The sequence below is a fragment of the Coenobita brevimanus genome, chromosome 50 (assembly GCF_032717465.1).
Source record: "Coenobita brevimanus isolate Jiangsu-jjx chromosome 50, ASM3271746v2, whole genome shotgun sequence".
NCBI lineage: Eukaryota > Metazoa > Arthropoda > Malacostraca > Decapoda > Coenobitidae > Coenobita > Coenobita brevimanus.
Window position 1 is genome coordinate 37,165,634 of NC_137003.1, and position 21,592 is coordinate 37,187,225.

The 21,592-nt window shown below is 42.1% G+C and overlaps 1 protein-coding gene across 1 annotated transcript in view; it reads left to right on the top strand.

The window, feature by feature from the left end:
- LOC145399806 (uncharacterized) overlaps window positions 1–21,592 on the top strand; it is a 256,576-nt gene that overhangs the window by 65,765 nt on the left and 169,219 nt on the right. Inside the window, exon 3 of the mRNA XM_080272355.1 lies at window positions 3,912–4,395. Within this exon, the coding sequence (XP_080128481.1) occupies window positions 3,912–4,395 (484 nt within the window). The remainder of the gene's footprint in view (window positions 1–3,911; window positions 4,396–21,592) is intronic.

Genomic DNA, 21,592 nt, shown 5'->3' on the forward strand with positions numbered 1-21,592 from the left:
TAGAGTTGGTGTCACAATACTGTCATGTAGTAACTTTTTCACTTCCATGCTCACTTCCCTGTTTCTTATCACGGCCTTCAAAGAACCAGCAACCTTTCTCCCCTTCTGTACCCTTTCAAGCACTTCACCCTCCAAACCTCCATCCTTACTCATCACACTACTCAAGTACTTAAACGCACTCACATTTTCCAATTCCTCACCATCCAACCTCGCTGTACATTCACTGACTTCACCTCTCTCAAAGACCATCACTTTACTCTTCCCTACATTCACCTTCAGATTCCGTTTCTTACACACTCTCCCAAAGTCATCCACCAAGCCTTGCAGCTCCCTTTCGTCTTCACTCAACAACACAGTATCATCTGCAAACAACAGTACAGGGAGTTTCCAAACACTATCCTCTCTCACCAGGGCCACTCCAACATCCACTACCCTACCTTGTACCTCTTTTATTACCCCATCCATGTACAGATTGAACAACCATGGAGACATGACACATCCCTGTTTCAACCCAACTTTCAAAGAGAAAAATTCACTTAGTTCACCATCCACGCGCACTGCAGCCTTCGCACCATCGTACATACTATTCACAGCATTCAACAACTTCCCATCTACTCCATATATTCTTAATACTTTCCACAATCCTTGTCTATCCACCCTGTCATATGCTTTCTCCAAATCCATGAAAGCCGCATACAACTTCTTTCCCTTCTCTAGAAACTTTTCCACTAAAGATCTAAGAATGAATATCTGATCTACACAACCTCTTCCCTTCCTAAAGCCTCCCTGTTCTTCTCCAACTAATTTCTCTGTTCTTTCTCTAACTCTGTCAATAAGTATCCTACCATACACTTTTCCTATTATACTAAGAAGACAAATGCCCCTATGATTACCACACACTTTTTTTTCCCCTTTTCCTTTGTACAAGGGAATAATTATACCTGACTTCTAATCCTCCGGGACTCTACCTTCCTCTCAGGCTAATCTGCACATCTTCCACATCCATTCTACTACTATCTCTCCCCCATGCTTCAACATTTCACCACACACTCCATCAATTCCTGGGGTTTTCCCAGATTTAACTTTCTTCATTGCTTCCAGAACTTCTATCCTACTGATTTCTTCCTGTCTTCTCACCTCCCTCCTTCTCCCAGCCATTCCCCAGCCACTTATACTCGCATTACTTCCATCCTCTACGTTCAGCAATTCCTTAAAGTGTTCTCTCCATCTGCTCACTTTTTCTCCCTTCTCCACTAGTAATCTACCATTTTTATCTTTCACTCCCCTGCTAACTTCACTTCCACCCTGTCTTACTCTTTTCACCTCTTTCCAGAACATTTTCTTACAGTCCCTCCACTTTACACTCAAATTCCTTCCAAATTCCTCATCCACACTCTTCTTACTCTCTCTTACTAATCTTTTTACCTCTCTCTTTCTTTCTACATATAATATATTTTAAATTATTATTATTAGTAAATAATAATAAATATACATTATTTATTAAGATTAGCATATGGAATTCCTTACAAAAACCATTAAAACATATTATTTAAATCAAATATCCACAGCCTAATACTGTAATTTATTAGGCTGGGGATATTTGATTTAAATACTCTCTTTTCATGATTTATTTTTTGTAACGAATTACATATGCTGTTGTATATCTATATTCAATTATTAAATAAATTGTCTTGACAAAACAAGAGAGAGAGAGAGAGAGAGAGAGATAAAGAGCATTATTCTGAGAGAGAGAGAGAGAGAGAATACGGGAATGGCAAAGGAGCGTCCCTTCAAATGAGGAGATAAGGCATAAACTTCGTCCCTCTTCTCTTTCTTATTCTCCATTCCTTCCCTCCTCTCTCTCTTATTCTCTATTCCCTCCCTCCTCTGTCGGAGAGAGAGTTGATGATACAGTAATCACGTGATCTTTGCCAATGCCTTGGTAAATATTTTCCCGGACAATAACCTACTGTACCTCAGTCACTGCGGGTGGTGGGCAGGTTGCTAATTTAGTAATTTATTTAATTATACCAATATATATTTTACAGTAATTCCCACAAATATATGCAAATGATTTGCGCTAGCGCTTTGCGACATTGCACAAGCTAAGTATTACATTGCGCACTTGCGCAAATTACAAATAATAGAAAATAATAATAATAAATAAAAGTAAGTAGGTATGCTGTTTTATTTAAATATCTCAATATTATTCAGTAATTTCCAAAAACATATGCAAATAGTTTGCACTTGCGCTTTGCGACATTGCGCAAGCTAAATACAGTACCTTCGTGTCCAGCACGGTAATATTGTCATGCATGGGTCACTTGTTGGACCAAAAATGTGTTGGACTAACAGTAGAGCTTATGGGGAAAAATGAATTATGTCAGCAACCCTCTGAAAAGCCACCCTAAATACCTACCATATACCTATACATATATTGGTACTATTGTAATTATAATAAATGGTACTGTGCTATGAATGATAACTAACCTTTTAGGATAGTGTTGGTGGGCTTGCTGGGAATGGAAGGTGGTATCCAAGGCTGTAGTTAGTCCTACTGGGTCCCCGGAGGATGGCTGCTGGCATCACTAGCGGGTAATGGCTGTTGCTCCTCCTCAACCTCCCTCATAAATCCTTCGAAATCACACTCAGAATCACTATCTTCGTCCACAGCCATGGAAGGTCCTGCTTCTGCCTGTCCTAGCCCTGTAATCCTCGGCAAAGTGCATGCTTCTCACACTGTTGCCAGAGCCCCGTCTCGTGACTGTGGAAAGTGATCGCTGTCGCTGGCTCGGTAGAGAATAAGGAGAAGCAACTTTGTTTATAAACTGGTACGCACGCCGATGAGAAGGGTTTCAAAACGATTGCTATTTATTCTAAAATATTATTATGTATTCAGTGTCAGGCTAAATGTTCAATGCTGTAGTACGATACATTCTCTGTTGAGTCGCCTGGGTTTTGGTCACACTGTTTTCCCCATCGTATCCTCGGCACGAATCCATCCAGATGAATTCCAAATGCCCGTGGTATCATCGGCAATTTTACCACATTACCGTTCCGATTTACCATCGTATCCTCAGAAACCTGGTATGAAGTGCCGTGTGATAGCCTTCGGCTGCCAGGATCTTGTCTTAAGTTTTTTATTATGATCACATTGGCTTCATTCATGTCGTAGGCCTTGGCAATGTCAACTTTCCTCTCCCCTTTCTTCTTCCTCTCGATGCTTTCTAGCTTGGTGGCCTGAGGGAGGTGCCGACGCTTCTTGGGGTTCTCAGAAGGCTTCCTAGGCATCGTGAGCAGGGTAAAATGCAGTAACAAGGGCAGAAAATGCAGCAAGAAAAAAGCACCTTCCAATGCAATTATGCGACTGAGTGGCTCTGTGGCGGGAGAAATGTAAACAAAACATCATGACACCAGAAGCGTTTTTAATTGGGCGGCATCACGATCACGTCACGATAGCGGGCGGGGAAGGCTACTTGATCAGAAGTTTTTCTTTGGCTATCATCATCATGGGAATGTCCAGTATGGCCGTGTTGGACCGGGGGTGATCGTGCTAGAGTGAACTCTGCGGATTTGGCCCACTTCTCGGAGCTCTGTGCATGTTATGCTAACACACTCGTGTTGCATTAATTAAATCATATTAAATAATACTAATTAATTGCTCACCGTGCTGGACTCGAATCGTGCTGGACTAACGCGTGCTGGACGCGAGGGTACTGTATTTGTCAGATTGCGCATTTGCGCTTGTACAAGGTAGTGAACTGTGGATTGTGCTTTGAGCTTGCGCAAGGTCCTTCTTCGTTTGCGCTGCCCACCACTGTTAATATATACTGAGTATACATTATAATGGCATGCATATAATGAATATGACATTTACATTATTAACTTTCTTGCTTTGCCTTTCATTCCAGTGCCAGCAGAGATTGTGGTTGACAGCCTTGGAGAAAACATTATTGCTGTACCTCTGGGGTCAGCTGTAGGAAAAAAAAAGGCAAGAGTAGGAGTGCGTGTACTAGAGGTGGGTGGCCCCAGTAACAAGTGTAACAAACCCACCCCTGTCTTCTCTGTAAGGCATGTTCGACCTCAGCCCTCGACTGTCATCGCTACGACATCTCTCCTAACTACTGCTGTCACAGTCACCACCACTAAATCTGTAGCCCAGACAAAACCCAGGCAGGTTGTAGTTAACTCTCTTGCTAAGACCTTTCTTCCAACAGATATAAAACTGCCCTCTAAATCAGATTCTGTTTGCACGAAGATACTCATCACCACAGATGCAGAAGCAAAGGCACAGGAACAACATACAGAGGAGCTAGATGTCAATCCTCAGTTATCTGCTTTCCAAGATGACCAGCTCACAGTTCTTACTGACATGGCTGACAAAACATCTCAATGGTGAGTGTTCGTTGCATTGGAGTAGTCTGTTTAATGAACTGTGTAAAGATTAGGTGACTCATACACTGTTAAAGCAAAACAAATAAGGAAGTGATTGATTCATAGGCCCTGGTAGATAAATTGAGTGGGGTAACACATAGGAGGAAGCAAAGGTTTCTTTTCTTTAATAGTTTGGACTATAAGATCCATTCTCAGAGATACTCAGTCTCTGTATGAATGAACAAAATGTTTGTAATATGATTAGATTTAGTGGTGCACAAAGAAGGAGTGTGGTGCCCCAAAATGTTATAATGACAAAAGTGAAGAATGTTGTGAAAAGACTGAAGAAAAGGAAGGCAGCAGTTAAATGATGGTGGTGTTGCAACTAGGCTCATCTGAACTTGACTATGACGGACTCTATGCTGAAGTTGCTGTTTGCCTGCAATCCATCATCCACTCTTTGGTGTGCAGGGTGGGAATTTGAGGGACATTCCATATCTGAACAGCAGAACCACCCATTTATATTGATGCCACTGTGTGAAGGCATCCCACTCCAGCACCAGCATTTCTTCATGAGGTAGTTAGAGTACTGAAGTAATGAAATATAATGGAAAGAGTATGGTGAAATGTTTCAGAAATTTTGGAAGAAAACTTGAATCTGTAAACTTATATTATATATACATATATAGATAGATAGATAGATATAGATAGGTAGATAGATATACACCTTACATACCATATACATATATAGATAGATAGATATACACCCTACATATCATATATATATATATATATATATATATATATATATACCTGTATATATATATATATATATATATATATATATATATATATATATATATATATAGTGGTGTACCAAGGGGGGGGGCCATGCAGCCATGGCCGCCCCTTTTACAAACATATATGCGTATATATATATATTCCATCCATCCATCCATCATCCAATCCTACATTACCCCATGAGGAGCGTAGGAGCCTGGGGCTAGGCAGTTGGTCCTGACATTTAAGATGAGAGTGACCAGCCTCACTCATCCCTGAGTGGCATTACATGAGCAATCAACCCCAACCACTCCTTGGATATAAACCTTCACCGGCTCAATCCGATTGGAGCGCAATAATTACCCACTAAACCACCAGGCGCCATAATTTGGTCATATGGTTTCCACCCAACATAGTAAATGGTTTCCTGGTGCACAGGAAACCATTTGACTTGTCACTCAGTGTAGAGTCACCCACAGGCTGAAGGAAGTGGAAAGAATGAAGGAAAGAAGGACAGAAGAGGGAGTGTAAAGTCACCTGTAGGCAGAAGGACAAGGAAGGAATGAAGGAAAGAAAGACAGGAGAGAATGGAAGGAAAGAAGGATGGAGAGGAAAGGGCAGACACCCGAGAGCTGCACTACATCGAGTGAGTGGATGGTGAGCGCCCCCACTATACAGTATATATATATATATATATATATATATATATATATATATCCATCCATCATCCAATCCTACATTGCCCCGTGAGGAGCGTATGAGCCCGGGGCTGGGCAGTTGGTCCGTACATTTATGATGAGAGTGACCAGCCTCACTCATCCCTGAGTGGCATTACATGAGCAATATTTTATATATATATATATATACACATACAATAATCCCTCCACTATCCGACGTAATAGAGCCAAAGGCATGTCCGGAAAGTGGTCCTGTCCGGATAGTGGGCACAAGCCTCCTGGACTGGTACTTATGGACCCTAACTAGCCTAACTTTGAAAGCCACCTAAATAACTCCCTACCGGACATGCCTAGCACCTACTTAAACCTATTTAAGACCCTATTCAAACCAATAATGGACATAAAGCATGAAATAAATGAAAATGAACCAAAGAATTAGGAATTAGAAGCGACTGTACCTCAGCCAGGGTACTTACATCATGTTTGTGGCTGCCTTTCTAAGGTTTTGGCAGTGGTGAAAACGCTCTTCAAGCACGTACAGTAATCCAGTGTTTTGCTGCACATAATTCTTTGCACTTTGAGTTATAATTGTTTAACACTGCACATTGTTCTTAACTGCACCACTGCAGTTCTAACCGCCAGTTTAAACTGCCAATTTGCACTCCACAGTTGATCCTTTGCACTCTTAAGTTCAAATTTCTTAACACTGCACAACACTGTAAATTCCCATGTGATGTAGAGGCGAGGTATTGCAGTATATTCACTGTTTATTCACAAAAAGCGAGCACGTGTGGCTTCCAGTGCGATAAGCATCTATTCACAATCAAAGTTTGGGAGTAACTGTTGATGTCGGAGAAACAGAGTTGCCAGATCGCAATGGCCACATTACCAATCTCCTCAACTTTCATTACCAAATTTAACTTTTCAATACCAAATTCGTAAAGCTAGCATTTATTCTTCACTAATTATATATACAAGTGGAAATACATGTAATCATTCTCCTTATAACTAACACCATGTTGATTATTTTCACGCTATGTAGGGTAGCAGATTAATCTGAGAGAGCAAACAATCCACCATCTCCATCCTGTATACCCTCATACATGTGAAAAATCCGTTTGGTAACGCATTATTCTGATTCATTACCAAACGAATTTTTCATTACCAAATTGGCCCACATTTGGTAATGAAAAATAACAAACGGCAACCCTGACGGGGAGGGGGGAGGAAGGAGAGGGTGAAGAGGCCATGGTGTAAGCAGCCATTTGGTGCCGTGCGGCAATTTCAAATTACGGGTGGGAAAAAGTTCAAATTTGGGGGGGATTTTTTTCTTTTTTTGGCCATTTTTTGGTTCCGATGGTCCAGGCCCACAATGTCCGGTAAGTGGGGATGTGCGGAAAGTGGGCGTCCGGAAAGTAGAGGGATTACTGTATATATATGTACAGCTGTTTGCTGATGATACAGTATTGTTGAGTGAAGATGAATGGGAGTTGCAAGGTTTGGTGAATGAATTTGGGACAGTGTGTAGGAGGAGGAAGCTGAAAGTTAATGTAAACAAAAGTAAAGTTATGGTGTTTGAGAGGAATGAAGTCACAGAGTGTGTAGTGAGGTTGGATGGTGAGGATATGGAGAATGTGAGTGCATTCAAGTACTTGGGTAGTGTGATGAGTAAGGATGGAACTTTGGGGGATGAAGTACGTGAAAGGGTACAGCAGGGAAGAAAGGTTGTTGGTACACTGAAAGCAGTGATGAGAATTAGGGAGGTGAGTATGGAAGTTAAGAAGTCACTGCATGATGGTATTGTGATCCCTACCCTGACGTATGGAAGCGAGGCGTGGACCTTGCAAGAGGGGAACAAGTCAAGAGTGAGAGCAGTGGAAATGAGTTACTTGAGAGGAGCATGTGGAGTGACGTGGAGCGACAGGTTGACGAATGAAGAAGTGAAGGAACGTTGTGGGGTAGATGTGGATGTGGTTGAAAAGATTAGGAGAAATACACTGAGGTGGTTTGGACATGTGGAGAGAATGGAGAATGAAAGACTGACTAAGAGGGTGTATGTAGGTGAGGTGGAGGGAGGGAGAGGGAGGGGTAGACTGAGGATGAGGTGGAGGGATGGAGTTGAGAGGTATATGAGGGAGGGGGGGGTGAGTTGGGGGGAGGGGAGTCAAATGGTGGGTGACAGAGTGACTTGGAGGCGTTTTGTCTGCGGCCACCCTTTGCGGGATTAGGGCGTCGGGCTATAGATCTATCTATCTATCTATCTATCATCCAGTCCTACATTGCCCCATGAGCATTGGAGCCCTGGGCTAGGCAGTTGGTCCTGACCTTTAAGATAAGAGTGACCAGCCTCGCTCATCCCTGAGTGGCATTACACGAGCAATCAACCCCAACCATCCCTTGGATATAAACCTTCACCGGCTCAATCCGATTGGAGCGCAATAATTACCCACTAAACCACCAGGCGCCAAAATTTGGTTATATGGTTACCACCCAGTGTAGTAAATGGTTTCCTGGTGTACAGGAAACCATTTGGCTTGAGTCACCCACAGGCAGAAGGAGGAGAAAAGAATGAAGGAAAGACAGAAGAGGGAGTATAAAGTTGCCCATAAGCAGAAGAACAAGGAAAGAATGAACGAAAGGAAGACAGAAGAGCATGGAAGGAAAGAGGGATGGAGGAGAGGAAAGGGCAGACACCCGAGGGCAGCACTACATCGAGTGAGTGGATGGTGAGCGCCCCCACCTACCACAAATATATATATATATATATACACACACACACACGCACACAAGAGAAATGTTTCCTCAGATAACATTAAAATAATACTTTCTCAGCTTACAGTACTTAAAGTCCCCCTACTTGGCTGACAACAAAAACAGTTTTAAAATCCACCTAAAATAATGCATGCCTGAATAAACTGCTTATGTATTATACTCAGTGGTATCACAAAAATGACAGTTTTCTGATTTTATCCACTGATTGCTCTGAGAACTGCCCATCAGCTTCATCTGTTTCAACTGATTATCAGCAAGAAAATTATGTTAGATATGTCTGTTCTTTAACTGTTTGTAATTGAGACTAATAGAATGATTAAATTATCATAATTTTTTAAATGTTATTGTTATTAGTTTATTACAGTTGTAAAGTTGTTTGATCGAAATGTGAGCGTTTGAATTTTAATGGTACTATATAAGGTTATTGGAGAGACTGAATCGTAACTCAGTGGCACAGAGTACTTAAAAATGACTTTAGAATATGCTGTATTTATGTCGTATACCGATTCCATACGGCCACAAAGTGATCATAAAATTGGCCAAAATGCAAAATTTTTTCTGGGGGGGGGGGGCTTTCAGCGTCCCCCCCAACCCCCTAGCTGTACGGGCTCACTATGCTAGCCAAAGTCATTCACTGCACATTAAAAAGATAAAAAACAAAAAGGCCCTCCCCCCCTCTATTCAAGTTTCTGAGTACGCCACTGTGTATAGACATATATATACAGTGGAATCTCAAATTTCGGCAGTTTAGAATTCGATTAATCAAGTTTCGATGCATTGTGAAGTGGTCTGCCTACCTTACTTTTCGATGCAAAGTCACGTATTTCGATGCTCTCAAGGCCAGACTCCAACCAAAACAAGCAAAGATAATATTTTTGATGCCAACCAAAATGCTAGAAGTGAAGGAAAATTATAAGAAAAAGTATGAACCTAACCTAATATCGTATGTGACGTGCTCTCAGGGCCAGATTCCAACCAAAACAAGCAAAGATAATATTTTTGATGCAAACCAAAATGCTAGAAGTGAAGGAAAATTATAAGAAAAAATATGAGCCTAACCTAATGTCGTATGACATGTGTCAAGAAGAGAATGAAAATCAACATCATTTATTCATACAGTACATGAAGCATGCGATGATATGGTTCCGAGACAATTCGCCCGTCAGATAGTTCCCCGTCAAAACATGGACAATTTCCCATCAGGACAATTCGCTCCCTGGACGATTCCCTGTCATTCTATAAATATACTTATTAATTAATCAGTACTTTATTAACTTGAAGATATAACAAGAGAAATTAGAGGAAGAGAATCAATAGTAGAAATACTAAAGCAAAATGAACTACAGGTGATAGCAACTACTGTACAGTAGGCAGAATACTGAAAGGAAGAGAAGTACGGTAATTATGAATATAAGGAGCAACAAAGAAATGAACACTACAGACTGAGAAAAAAAATAGTCATGTTGTTTAAGGACAAGATCTCCCAGATGGGAGTAGGCACCACCAACAGCAAGCCATGTGCAAGGCAATGCTCTATTGTCGACAGCCATTTTATGACTGTCCTGCCAGCACCCAGCCCTCTACAGCCAAGTACTGCACTTTCATCCTGTGCCTTCCATATGTGGACATGCATTTCACTGCAATTTAGTTGTATGTATTTTCTTTGTATTTTCGCTGCAACTTACCTGTTTCAAGATGGCTAGCAATAGAGGTTCTTCGGGTAGCAGTGGTAATGGACAAGAGCAGCCTGGCACCTCTAAATCTTTGCAGCCAAAGGAGAAACGGCAATACAGGCAAGGGCAGAAATACACCAAGTATACACTTGCTGACAGTATGGCAATACAATGCAGAACTACAGTTACTTAACCACAATTATAGTTCATAAAGTTTACAGGGGGTGTATGCAAAAAATGATGATTTTAAGTGGTTAGATTCAGAGGCCCCGGACCCAAACTAATTTTTTCCAAAAGAAGTTCAGTTTAAACTTCGATGTTTTCAGTTTCGATGCAGTTTTTTGGTACATATCCCAATCGAAATTTAAGAATCCACTTTATATATATATATATATATATATATATATATATATATATATATATATATATATATATATATATATATATTTATATATATATATATATATATATATATATATATATATATATATATATATATATATATATATATATTTATATATATATATATATATATATATATATATATATATATATATTTTTATATTTATATACACACACACACACTCATATATACAGCTACCACAAATTGACTTAGGACGTCCCCCCACAGGGTGTTAAAAAACACAGAACTCATAGAATATCACAATGTTTGTTCATGAAATGCCATTCATTAATATGAAATTATGTTTCCCTTGCTTTTCAGGACCAGTTGGATGCGTTTTGGCATGGAATTACTTAGATCTCTAAAGTAGTCTAAGGACATTTCTTTACACCAAACATTTGTTAGTTCAGTCTTGAGGTTGTCCAGATTGGGTGTCTTCTTCTCTGCCATGATTTTCTTCATCTTTCCCCAGCAGTTTTTTATTGGATTTGGATCTGAACTGTTGCCAGGCCAGTCAAGGACCTCAATCCGAGTATCCTGAAGCCATTTTGTCGCCTTTCTTGACTAGTGACATGGAGCTGAATCGTGCACGAAAAAGTCGCACCCATGAATAGAAAAAAAGTTTAACAAATGATCTTTCAGAACTTGAATGTACCAGCTGCCATTCATCATCAAGTTCTTAGGAAGAAAGGAGAGGCCTTCCCTTCCCATTTCACTTGGGAGACACCCCCATACCATATACTGATTGTGGGCGCACAACAGTCGGCACCGTGTAAGCAGGATCATATCGACTACGGGAGGCAGGGCAACAAACCTTGGCAGAATGCACCTGGAACCCTTGAAATGTGCTGTCATCGGAAAACATAACTTTTCACCACTCATGCAATGTCCAGTGTGCATACTTCTTGGCAAACTGAATGCGCTGCTTCTTCATGCGGTCAGTGAGAAGTGGTTTCTTGGCTGCGGTGCGGCTTGGCAAACCCAGCTCCTTCTGCAAGTGGTGTTGGATAGTTTAACTTGAGATGTCTTGTAACAGCTGGGGATGCATTCTTTTCAATTCTGCTGCTGTCAGTCGAGGATTCTTGATTATTTCCCTCTTCAGAAGCGTATCTGTACCTCTGGAAGTCGTCCTCTTCTTTCCACCACCATGTTTGTGCTCTGGTACGACATAAGGTGGCAGGCCGCACACTGCAGCAAAAATCTTCATGGTGGTTGACTTTGCTTATCCAGTATGTTCACAAATCGTGTTGATATGGACATTATCCTGCCTCCATGCAATGATACGGACCCTCTCATCCTTTGAGCAGTACTTTCCAGGCATGACAACTCGGCTCAAGGAAAATAACAGGGCAAACAGTAATGCATACAAAAAAAGAGGGAGGTGCAAGCTCGGAGCAACGGGAACATATACGCCCACTCTCGCTTCTAGGCAAGCACTAACGTGCTGGGTGTTTCACCACCTCCTACCAACACCAGAGGAATTGGCAGTTACTTCTTGCCTAAAAAAATTTACTTGGTAGAGGTGGAAACACAAAGCAAAGACAGACAACTCTCCCATAGCAATTCTGTGTGTAGGTCCTAAGTCAATTTGCGGTGGGTGTATATATATACAGTAATCACTATAATATCCGGTCGCCCAATATCCAGACATTATGATTCTGACCTTTTTTATCCCAAATTGCCCAAAAGACTCAAAAAATTGGACAAAAATCGGATTTTGTTTCCGCACCTTATTGGTGTGAATAGGGTCTTAAACAGGTGCTATGCATGTCCAGTTGAGAGTTCTGTACAGTTGGTAAATCATGTCCAGTTGGAGTCCATAAGTACAAGTCCATAAGGCTTGTGCCCATTATACAGACATCATCTCTGAAACCTCATGTCCAGTTAGAGTCCATAAGTACAAGTCCATAAGGCTGGTGGCCACTATACAGACCTCATCTCTGAAACCTCATTTTGTGTTTCCTTTGCATTGTATTTCACTCTTTTATGTTGCTTATTGGTGTGAATATGGTCTTAAACAGGTGCTATGCATGTGCGGTTAAGAGTTATGTACAGTAAGTCATGTTCGGTTGGAGTCCATAAGTACTAGTCCATAAGGCTGGTTCCCACTATAAAGACCTCATATCTGAAACCTAATTTTGTGTTTCCTTTGCATTTATTTCACTCTTTTATGTCCCTTATTGGTGTGAATAGGGTCTTAAATAGGTGCTATGCATGTCCAGTAGGGAGGTATGTACTGGTAGATGTTTTTCTGATTCAGGGTAGGTTAGGGTCCATAAGTATAAGTCCATAGGCTGGGGACCAATATCCGGACAAAACCAATATCCAGACATGCCTTTGGTCCTATTACAACGGATATTGGAGGGATTACTGTACAGGCATATATATGTACGCAGTAAAACCTTGATATAACAGACATCAGTAGACCTTAATTCATTATTATCAGAATCGAGGGGCTACCAGACCAAATTCCTATATATCGGAAAAAGTCTGATAAAGCCAGAAGCAGTCCAGACTGCCTGACCACTTCAGCAATGTTCACCACAATAAGGTAAATAAAAAGACTTGTTTATCGATGTACAGTACAGTATTATTATATACCGATATATTATACCATTTGATTATTGTAGTGAAGGTATAATAAGTACAGTACAGTACCACAGTGGTAGTGAAAACAGTTTAAAAACCGTTAGTGCGATCCGAACTAATGTCTGATAAATCGGAAAAAGTCCGGGATAGCAGGGGAAAGTCTGGGTGTCACTTATATCGGAATTTCACTTTTTTCGGAATGGTTTGGGCCCCAATTAGTCTATTATAGTGAGGTCTTATTTATATATATGTATATGTATAGTATTTATATTTAGTCACTACTCGTTTTACGATGGGGTTGTCAGGTCATACCTTAACGTATAATGATTTTATCGTAAATCGGGAGATTGAAACACATTATAAAAGGGGGGTTACATCAACTCAACTTCCCAAAGTCACCTACCCAAGCCTGAAACAAAAATGACAACCCACCTTAATTACTTCCTGTGTCAGTCCAACTTGTCTCCAAGACCAAAACAAACACTATCACGCCAATACAGGCATCATTACTATGTACAGTAAATCATTGCAACAACACAACAAACACACTAGCGCAACATTGGGCTGGTTCTGCACGATGTATAGGCCTACAGTAGCACGATGCTTGGCTGAGAGGTGACGGTAGCTGGGGGGCACACACGAACGAGTGGAAAGGACAGGGCTTTGAAGGGGTGGTGGGACCACAACTGAACCAAAACAATGCTGTGCACGCTGGGGCCGCCATCTTGCCTGAGACAAGCGATGGTCACCTTGCGTGTGCCTGGTGCTTTGTACGAAATTTTCCGATGGCAATATCGTTGTAGCGGGAAATTTATTGTAAATTGGATTTTGGGGTGGAACTTTTCTGTTATCGTTGTAGCGAATTATTGTATACCGAATCAGTGTAAACCGAGTAGTGACTGTACTGTATATACAGATTGCCAGATGCCTTAATCACATAAGGGGTGACCACAAGCAAATCACCTCTATGTCGCCCTGTCCCCCGCCATTTTACTGCCCTGCTCACACCCCCTTTCTCATATACTCCTCCACTCCATCCTTCCATCTCATCCTTGGCCTCCCCCTCCCTCCCTCCACCTCTCATACACACTCCTCATTAGTCTCTCACTCTTCATCCTCTCCACATGGCTGCACTAAATAAGTTTAAAATAAAGATCATTATTATCCTTTCCCCCAAGAATCCATCTCAGCTAAATAAAACCATCTGGTGTTGGATGGAATAAAGACAGTTGCTCTCCCACTTACAGACATTTAATGATTGAAGACTTATCAGCTTTGAGATTTTATTAGGCCAGCCTGATAGTGTCTGGCATTTATTCCTGGCACTGCATCATCACTGTTGTCTTTGTGGTTGATTAGTATACAAAATAGTATCTAGGTGGAGTAAGTGGCTTTGTATGCCATTGAGTTTTTCTTTTTTACAATAATAGAATAACGGAAGGAAAAACAAAAGAATAAATAATAATAATAATCTGTCTGTTTATCTGTCTATCTATCTATATCTGTCTGTCTGTCTATCTATATCTGTCTATCTATCTATCTATATATCCATCCATCCATCATCCAATCCTACATTGCCTCATGAGGAGCGTAGGAGTCCGGGGCTAAGCAGTTGGTCCCAACATTTAAGATGAGAGTGACCAGCCTCACTCATCCCTGAGTGGCATTACATGAGCAATCAACCCCAACCACCCCTTGGATATAAACCTTCACCGGCTCAATCCGATTGGAGCGCAATAATTACTCACTAAACCACCAGGCGCCATAATTTGGTTATATGGTTACCACCCAGCGCAGGAAATGGTTTCCTGGTGTACAGGAAACCATTTAGCTTGTCACTCAGTGTAGAGTCACCCACAGGCAGAATGAAGAGGAAAGAATGAAGGAAAGAAAGACAGAAGAGGAAGTGTAGAGTTACCCATAGGCAGAAGGACAAGGAAAGAATGAAGTAAAGGAAGACAGAAGAGGATGGAAGGAAAGAAGGATGGAGGAGAGGAAAGGGCAGACACCCGACAGCAGCACTACATCGAGTGAGTGGATATATATATATTGGTATATATATATCCACTCACTCAATGTAGTGCTGCTGTCGGGTGTCTGCCCTTTCCTCTCCTCCATCCTTCTTTCCTTCCATCCACAGCCAACACAGGTAGACAACTGGGTCTGGTTTGTGAGGCTCGGAATCGAACCAGAACACACCTGTTGGTTTCTTTTCCCCCCCTGGGGGTAGGGGGGTTTCAAGAATACTCCCCTAGTATCCCTGCTTGTCGTACGAGGCGACTAAAAGGGTTGGTGGTGGGTTAGTGCCCCACCTCGTAAAAAGAACTAACTAAGAAAGCGAACAAAGCGCCTCGGACCCGGATGAACCATACGTTGACGACTAAGGAACGGACAGAGGACATTCTTAGGGTGGGAACATGGAATGTGAGAGGAGTGAATGATGAAGTGAGAGAGAGATTGTTCAGGTGCTTGAGGATGCAAAAGTGAATATATGTGGATTGACTGAAACTAAATGGAAAGGTGAAAGGGTGAGAGAATGGGAATATGGTGTAGGTATATGTGCAGGAGTCAGTGAGAATGAGAGGGCAAGAGAGGGAGTATGTCTGATGATAAGCAAGAAGTGGAAGGAGAATATAAGAGAGTATGGAACAGTGGGTGCAAGGATTGTATGGGTGAGGATGAAAGTAGGTATACAAGCATGGGCGATTGTATGTGTGTATGCTCCAACAGAGGATCGAGTGGCAAGAGTGAAAGATGAGTTTTGGGCGAGAGTAGAAGCATGTATGGACAAGTTTGAGAGGAGCGAGAGAGTGCTGTTGATTGGAGACATGAATGGCAAAGTTGGGAATGTACGAGTGGATGGAGTGGTTGGTCAGTGGGGTGTGCCAGCTGAAGTAGATGGGAATGGTAGTGCTTTGGTTGACATCTGTGCTTGTAAGGGGTTGGCAATAGCCAACACCTACTTTCGTCATAAGATGATCCACCGGTATACATGGAAAGTGATGAGGAGGATGGATGGTGAACTTGTTGAACGAAAGGCAATGATAGACTACGTGTGTGTGGATGAGCGAATGAGAAGACAAGTGTTGGATGCAAGAGTGTGGAGATGGTGGGGGAATGGAGTCTCGGACCATCACTTAGTGCTGGCCAAGGTAAAGATGCAAAGAAAGTGGTTGAGGAGGCGAAGGGGAAGACAGGAGGAAGCAGCTCCTGTGAGAAGAGTGGAGAAATTGCAAGATAGTGAGAAAATGACAGAGTATAGGAGCATAGTGGAAGAAAGATTGGGAAGGTATGAGCTAGAGCAGATGGAAGGGGTGGAAGACGTATGTAAGATATTCACGGAAGAGATAGGCGCAGCGTGTGAAGCGGTTTGTGGAGTGAGGAGGAGATGCAAGGGTGTGCAAGGGACAGCATGGTGGAATGATGAGGTGAAACGAGCTGTGGAACAAAAGAAGAAGGCATATGGTGAATGGTTGGCGAGTAGAGGTAGGGGAGAAGATGAGAGAGAGAAGAGAGAGGTATATGTGAGCAGGAGAAGGGAGGTTAAGAGACTGGTGAAGGGAGTAAGAAGAAAGTGGATGAAGAGTTTGGGAGGAATCTGAGTGTGAAATGGAGGGAGAGTAAGAAATTGTTTTGGAAGGAGGTAAAGAAAGTAAGGCAGTGTGAAAGGGGAAATAATAGGGGAGTGAAAGATAGGAATAATAGATTGTTGGTGGAGAAGAGAGAGAAATTGAGGAGATGGAAGGAGCACTTTGAGGATTTGTTGAATGTAGAGTGAGAGCAGTGTGAGTATAAGTGGTTGGGGAATGGCTGGGAGAAGAAGAGATGAGAGGAGGGAGGAAGAGATCAGTAGGGCGGAGGTAGTGGAAGCGATGAAGAAGATTAAGCTGGGAAAGGCCCCAGGAATTGATGGAGTGTGTGGTGAAATGCTTAGGTATGGGGGTGAGATTGTTGTGGAGTGGATATGGAAGTTGTGTAGATTGGCTTGGGAAGAGGGAAGGGTTCCAGAGGACTGGAAATCAGGTATAAGTGTTCCTCTGTACAAAGGAAAAGGGGAGAGAGAAGTATGTGGTAACCATAGGGGTATTTGCCTTCTTAGTGTGACTGGTAAAATATATGGCAGAATACTCATTGATAGGGTTAGGCATATGACAGAGGAGCTAGTTGGAGAAGAACAAGGGGGATTTAGGAAGGGAAAAGGGTGTGTAGATCAGATATTTGTTCTAAGATGTTTAGTGGAGAAGTATCTAGAGAAGGGAAGGAAAGTGTATGCTGCCTTCATGGACTTGGAGAAAGCTTATGACAGAATAGATAGGCAAGGTATGTGGAAGGTATTAAGAATATATGGAGTGGAGGGGAAATTGTTGAGTGCTGTAAAGAGTATGTACGAGGGAGCTAGGGCTACGGTGCGAGTGGATGGTGAGCTGAGTGAGTTCTTTGATCTCAATGTGGGACTGAAACAGGGGTGTGTGATGTCTCCATGGCTGTTTGATATATATATGGATGGGGTTGTAAAGGAGGTGCAAGGTAGGGCAGTGGATGTGGGGGTGGCCCTAATGAATGAGGGTGAGATTTGGAAGCTTCCGGTGTTGCTGTTTGCTGATGATACAGTATTGTTGAGTGAAGATGAATGGGAGTTGCAAGGTTTGGTGAATGAATTTGGGACAGTGTGTAGGAGGAGGAAGCTGAAAGTTAATGTAAACAAAAGTAAAGTTATGGTGTTTGAGAGGAATGAAGTCACAGAGTGTGCAGTGAGGTTGGATGGTGAGGATACGGAGAATGTGAGTGCATTCAAGTACTTGGGTAGTGTGATGAGTAAGGATGGAACTTTGGGGGATGAAGTATGTGAAAGGGTACAGCAGGGAAGGAAGGTTGTTGGTACACTGAGAGCAGTGATGAGAAATAGGGAGGTGAGTATGGAAGTTAAGAAGTCACTGCATGATGGTATTGTGATCCCTACCCTGACGTATGGAAGCGAGGCGTGGACCTTGCAAGAGGGGAACAAGTCAAGAGTGAGAGCAGTGGAAATGAGTTACTTGAGAGGAGCATGTGGAGTGACATGGAGGGACAGGTTGACGAATGAAGAAGTGAAGGAACGTTGTGGGGTAGATGTGGATGTGGTTGAGAAGATTAGGAGAAATACACTGAGGTGGTTTGGACATGTGGAGAGAATGGAGAATGAAAGACTGACTAAGAGGATGTATGTAGGTGAGGTGGAGGGAGGGAGAGGGAGGGGTAGACCGAGGATGAGGTGGAGGGATGGAGTTGAGAGGTATATGAGGGAGGGGGGGGTGAGTTGGGGGGAGGGTAGTCAAATGGTGGGTGACAGAGTGACTTGGAGGCATTTTGTCTGCGGCCACCCTTTGCGGGATTAGGGCGTCGGGCTATAGATAGATATATATATATATATATACACACAAACGCACACACAGTATATACTGTTATACACACACACACACACAGATGAGGTGGTACCCTAAAGTTCTTGACTTGAAATTTGGCAGAAGGAAAAAAAACTTGCATCAAGTCCTACTCACCACAGTCCCCTTCAGTTAGTCTCCTTGGGCTCGCAGACATCGATCCCAGTGCTTCTCCCAGAATAGAATGTGTTCTGAATTGAGCATCAGCTTCTTCAGGAACATCTGCGATTTTCTTCTTGATCTCCTCAGTGGTGTAACATCTTGGTCCTTGCAGCTGGATTTTCATTTTTGGAAAGAGGCAGATCTAATGAATACAGGGGGTGGGGAACAGTTGGCATGTTTTTTTATGCCAAAAATTGCTGAACAGCAAGGGCTGTGTGCAAGGGTGCATTGTCATGGTGAAACACCCATTTGTTTGTCGCCACTTTTTTGGACATTTGTGCCTCCCATCTCCAGACAAAATGCATTGGCAAGTTCCATACAATAGGCTAACGATGTCACAACCATTGTGGATAGACCTCCTGCGATGTTCAAGGATGGTTGCCTGATCTTTGGCCACATTGTCAGAAATTGAACTGGTGGAAGGGCAACCAGAACATGCATTGTCATCTGTTGACGTTCATCTGTTTTTAAAACGCTTAAACTAGTCATATGTTTGTGTAACCATCAAAACATTGTCACCATATACAGTACCTGTTTTAACATTTTATGAATTTGTGCCTCATTCTTCCTGAGTTTCGCACAAAACTTGATGCACACACATTGCTCTTTCACATCCTCCATTTTTGAGATCACAAAATTCACAAACTAACCTAGACAGAATGATAAAAATCACAGATATGCGGTGAATGCATCCACCGTGCACAATGCCACGTAACTCACTAACAAACAAAGGGTGCGTTCACTGCCATCTAGCATCCACAGTTCCACACACCATATGACAAGCAATTTCTGCCCTGCTTTCAAATTTCTGGAACTTTTGGGTAGCCTCTCATACATGTATACGAATACAGCTACCGCAGATTGACGTAGGACCTACCCCCACAAGGTATTAAAAAACTGAGAAATCATAGTATCTCAACGTTTGTTCATGAAATGCCATTCATTAATATGAAATCATGTTTCCCTTGTTTTTCAGGACCCGTTGATGCATTTTGGCATGGTATCACTTAGATCTCTAAAGTAATCTAAGGACATTTCTTTCCACCAAACATTTGTCAGCTCAGTCTTGAGGTTTCCAAATTGGGTATCTTCTTCTCTGCCATGATTTTCTTCATCTTTGCCCAGCAGTTTTCTATTGGATTTAGATCCGGACTTTTGCCAGGCCAGTCGAGGACCTCAATCCGAGTATCCTGAAGCCATTTTGGCACCTTTCTTGACTTGTGACATGGAGCTGAATCGTGCACGAAAAAGTCACACCCATGAATAGCAAAAAAGTTTAACAAATGATCTTTCAGAACTTGAATGTACCAGCCACCATTCATCATCAAGTTACTAGGAAGAAAGTAGAGGCCTCCTCTTCCCATTTTACCTGAGAAACACCCCCATACCATTACTGATTGTGGGTGCTTAACAGTTGGCATTGTGTAAGCAGGGTCATATTGACTATGGGAGGCAGGACGACAAACCTTGGCAGAATGCACCTGGAACACTTGAAATGTGCTGTCATCGGAAACATAACTTTTCACCACTCATGCAATGTCCAGTGTGCATACTTCTTGGCAAACTGAATGCGCTGCTTCTTCATGCGGTCAGTGAGAAGCGGTTTCTTGGCTGCGGTGCAGCTTGGCAAACCCAGCTTCTTCTGCGAGCGGTGTTGGATACTTCGAATTGAGACGTCTTGTAACAGCTGGGGATGCATTTTCTTCAATTATGCTGCTGTCAGTTGGGGATTCTTGATTACTTCCCTCTTCAGAAGCGTATCTGTACCTCTGGAAGTCATCCTCATCTTTCCACCGCCATGCTTGTGCTCTGGTACTACATCAGGTGGCAGGCCGCACGCTGCAGCAAGAATCTTCATGGTGGTTGACTTTGTGCGTCCAGTAAGTTCACAAATCATATTGATAGGGACATTATCCTGCCTCCATGCAGTGATACGAACCCTCTCATCCCTTGAGCAGTGCTTTCCAGGCATGACAACTCGACTCTAGAAAAATAACAGGGCAAACAGTAATGCATACAAAAAAGGAGGGAGGTGCAAGCTCGGAGCAATGGGAACATATACTCCCCCTCTCGCCTCTGGGCAAGCACTGACATGCTGAGTGTTTCACCACCTCCCTCCAACACCAGAGGAGTTGTCAGTTACTTTTTGCCCAAAAAATTCACTTGGTAGAGGTGGAAACACAAAGCAAAGACAGACAACTCTCCCATAGCAATTTCTGTGTGTAGGTCCTAAGTCAATTTACAGGGTGTGTGTGTATATATATATATATATTTATATACAGTATACATATATATATATATATATATATATATATATATATATATATATATATATATATATATATATATATATATATATATATGTATGTATAAAGCCTTTGAGTGTATCCTTGCATAAAAGTATAGGTGCTTTGCAGTGTTCCATTATGTGTCATGTTGTTTGGGCCTATTCTACTAGAATGGTATGTATCATCTAATTCAACCTAGCCCAGATCTAAACAGGTAACTGAGGGCTGGGTGATGTCCTGATTTGAGCATAGCTAGATGAACTTGATCAGCTCTATTTGAGGATATCTCTGATGGGTGAATGTCAGGAGGGGTAGGGAGTTGTAATATAGTGTAGTGTTCTGACCAGTGTTATGTTGCCCTGTGCATGAAAGTGAATATGTTGGTGTTTCTTCATTGCTAGAGTTTTGATTATGTGGAGGTGGGATAATAAAGTCTGTTGATCAGATACATAAG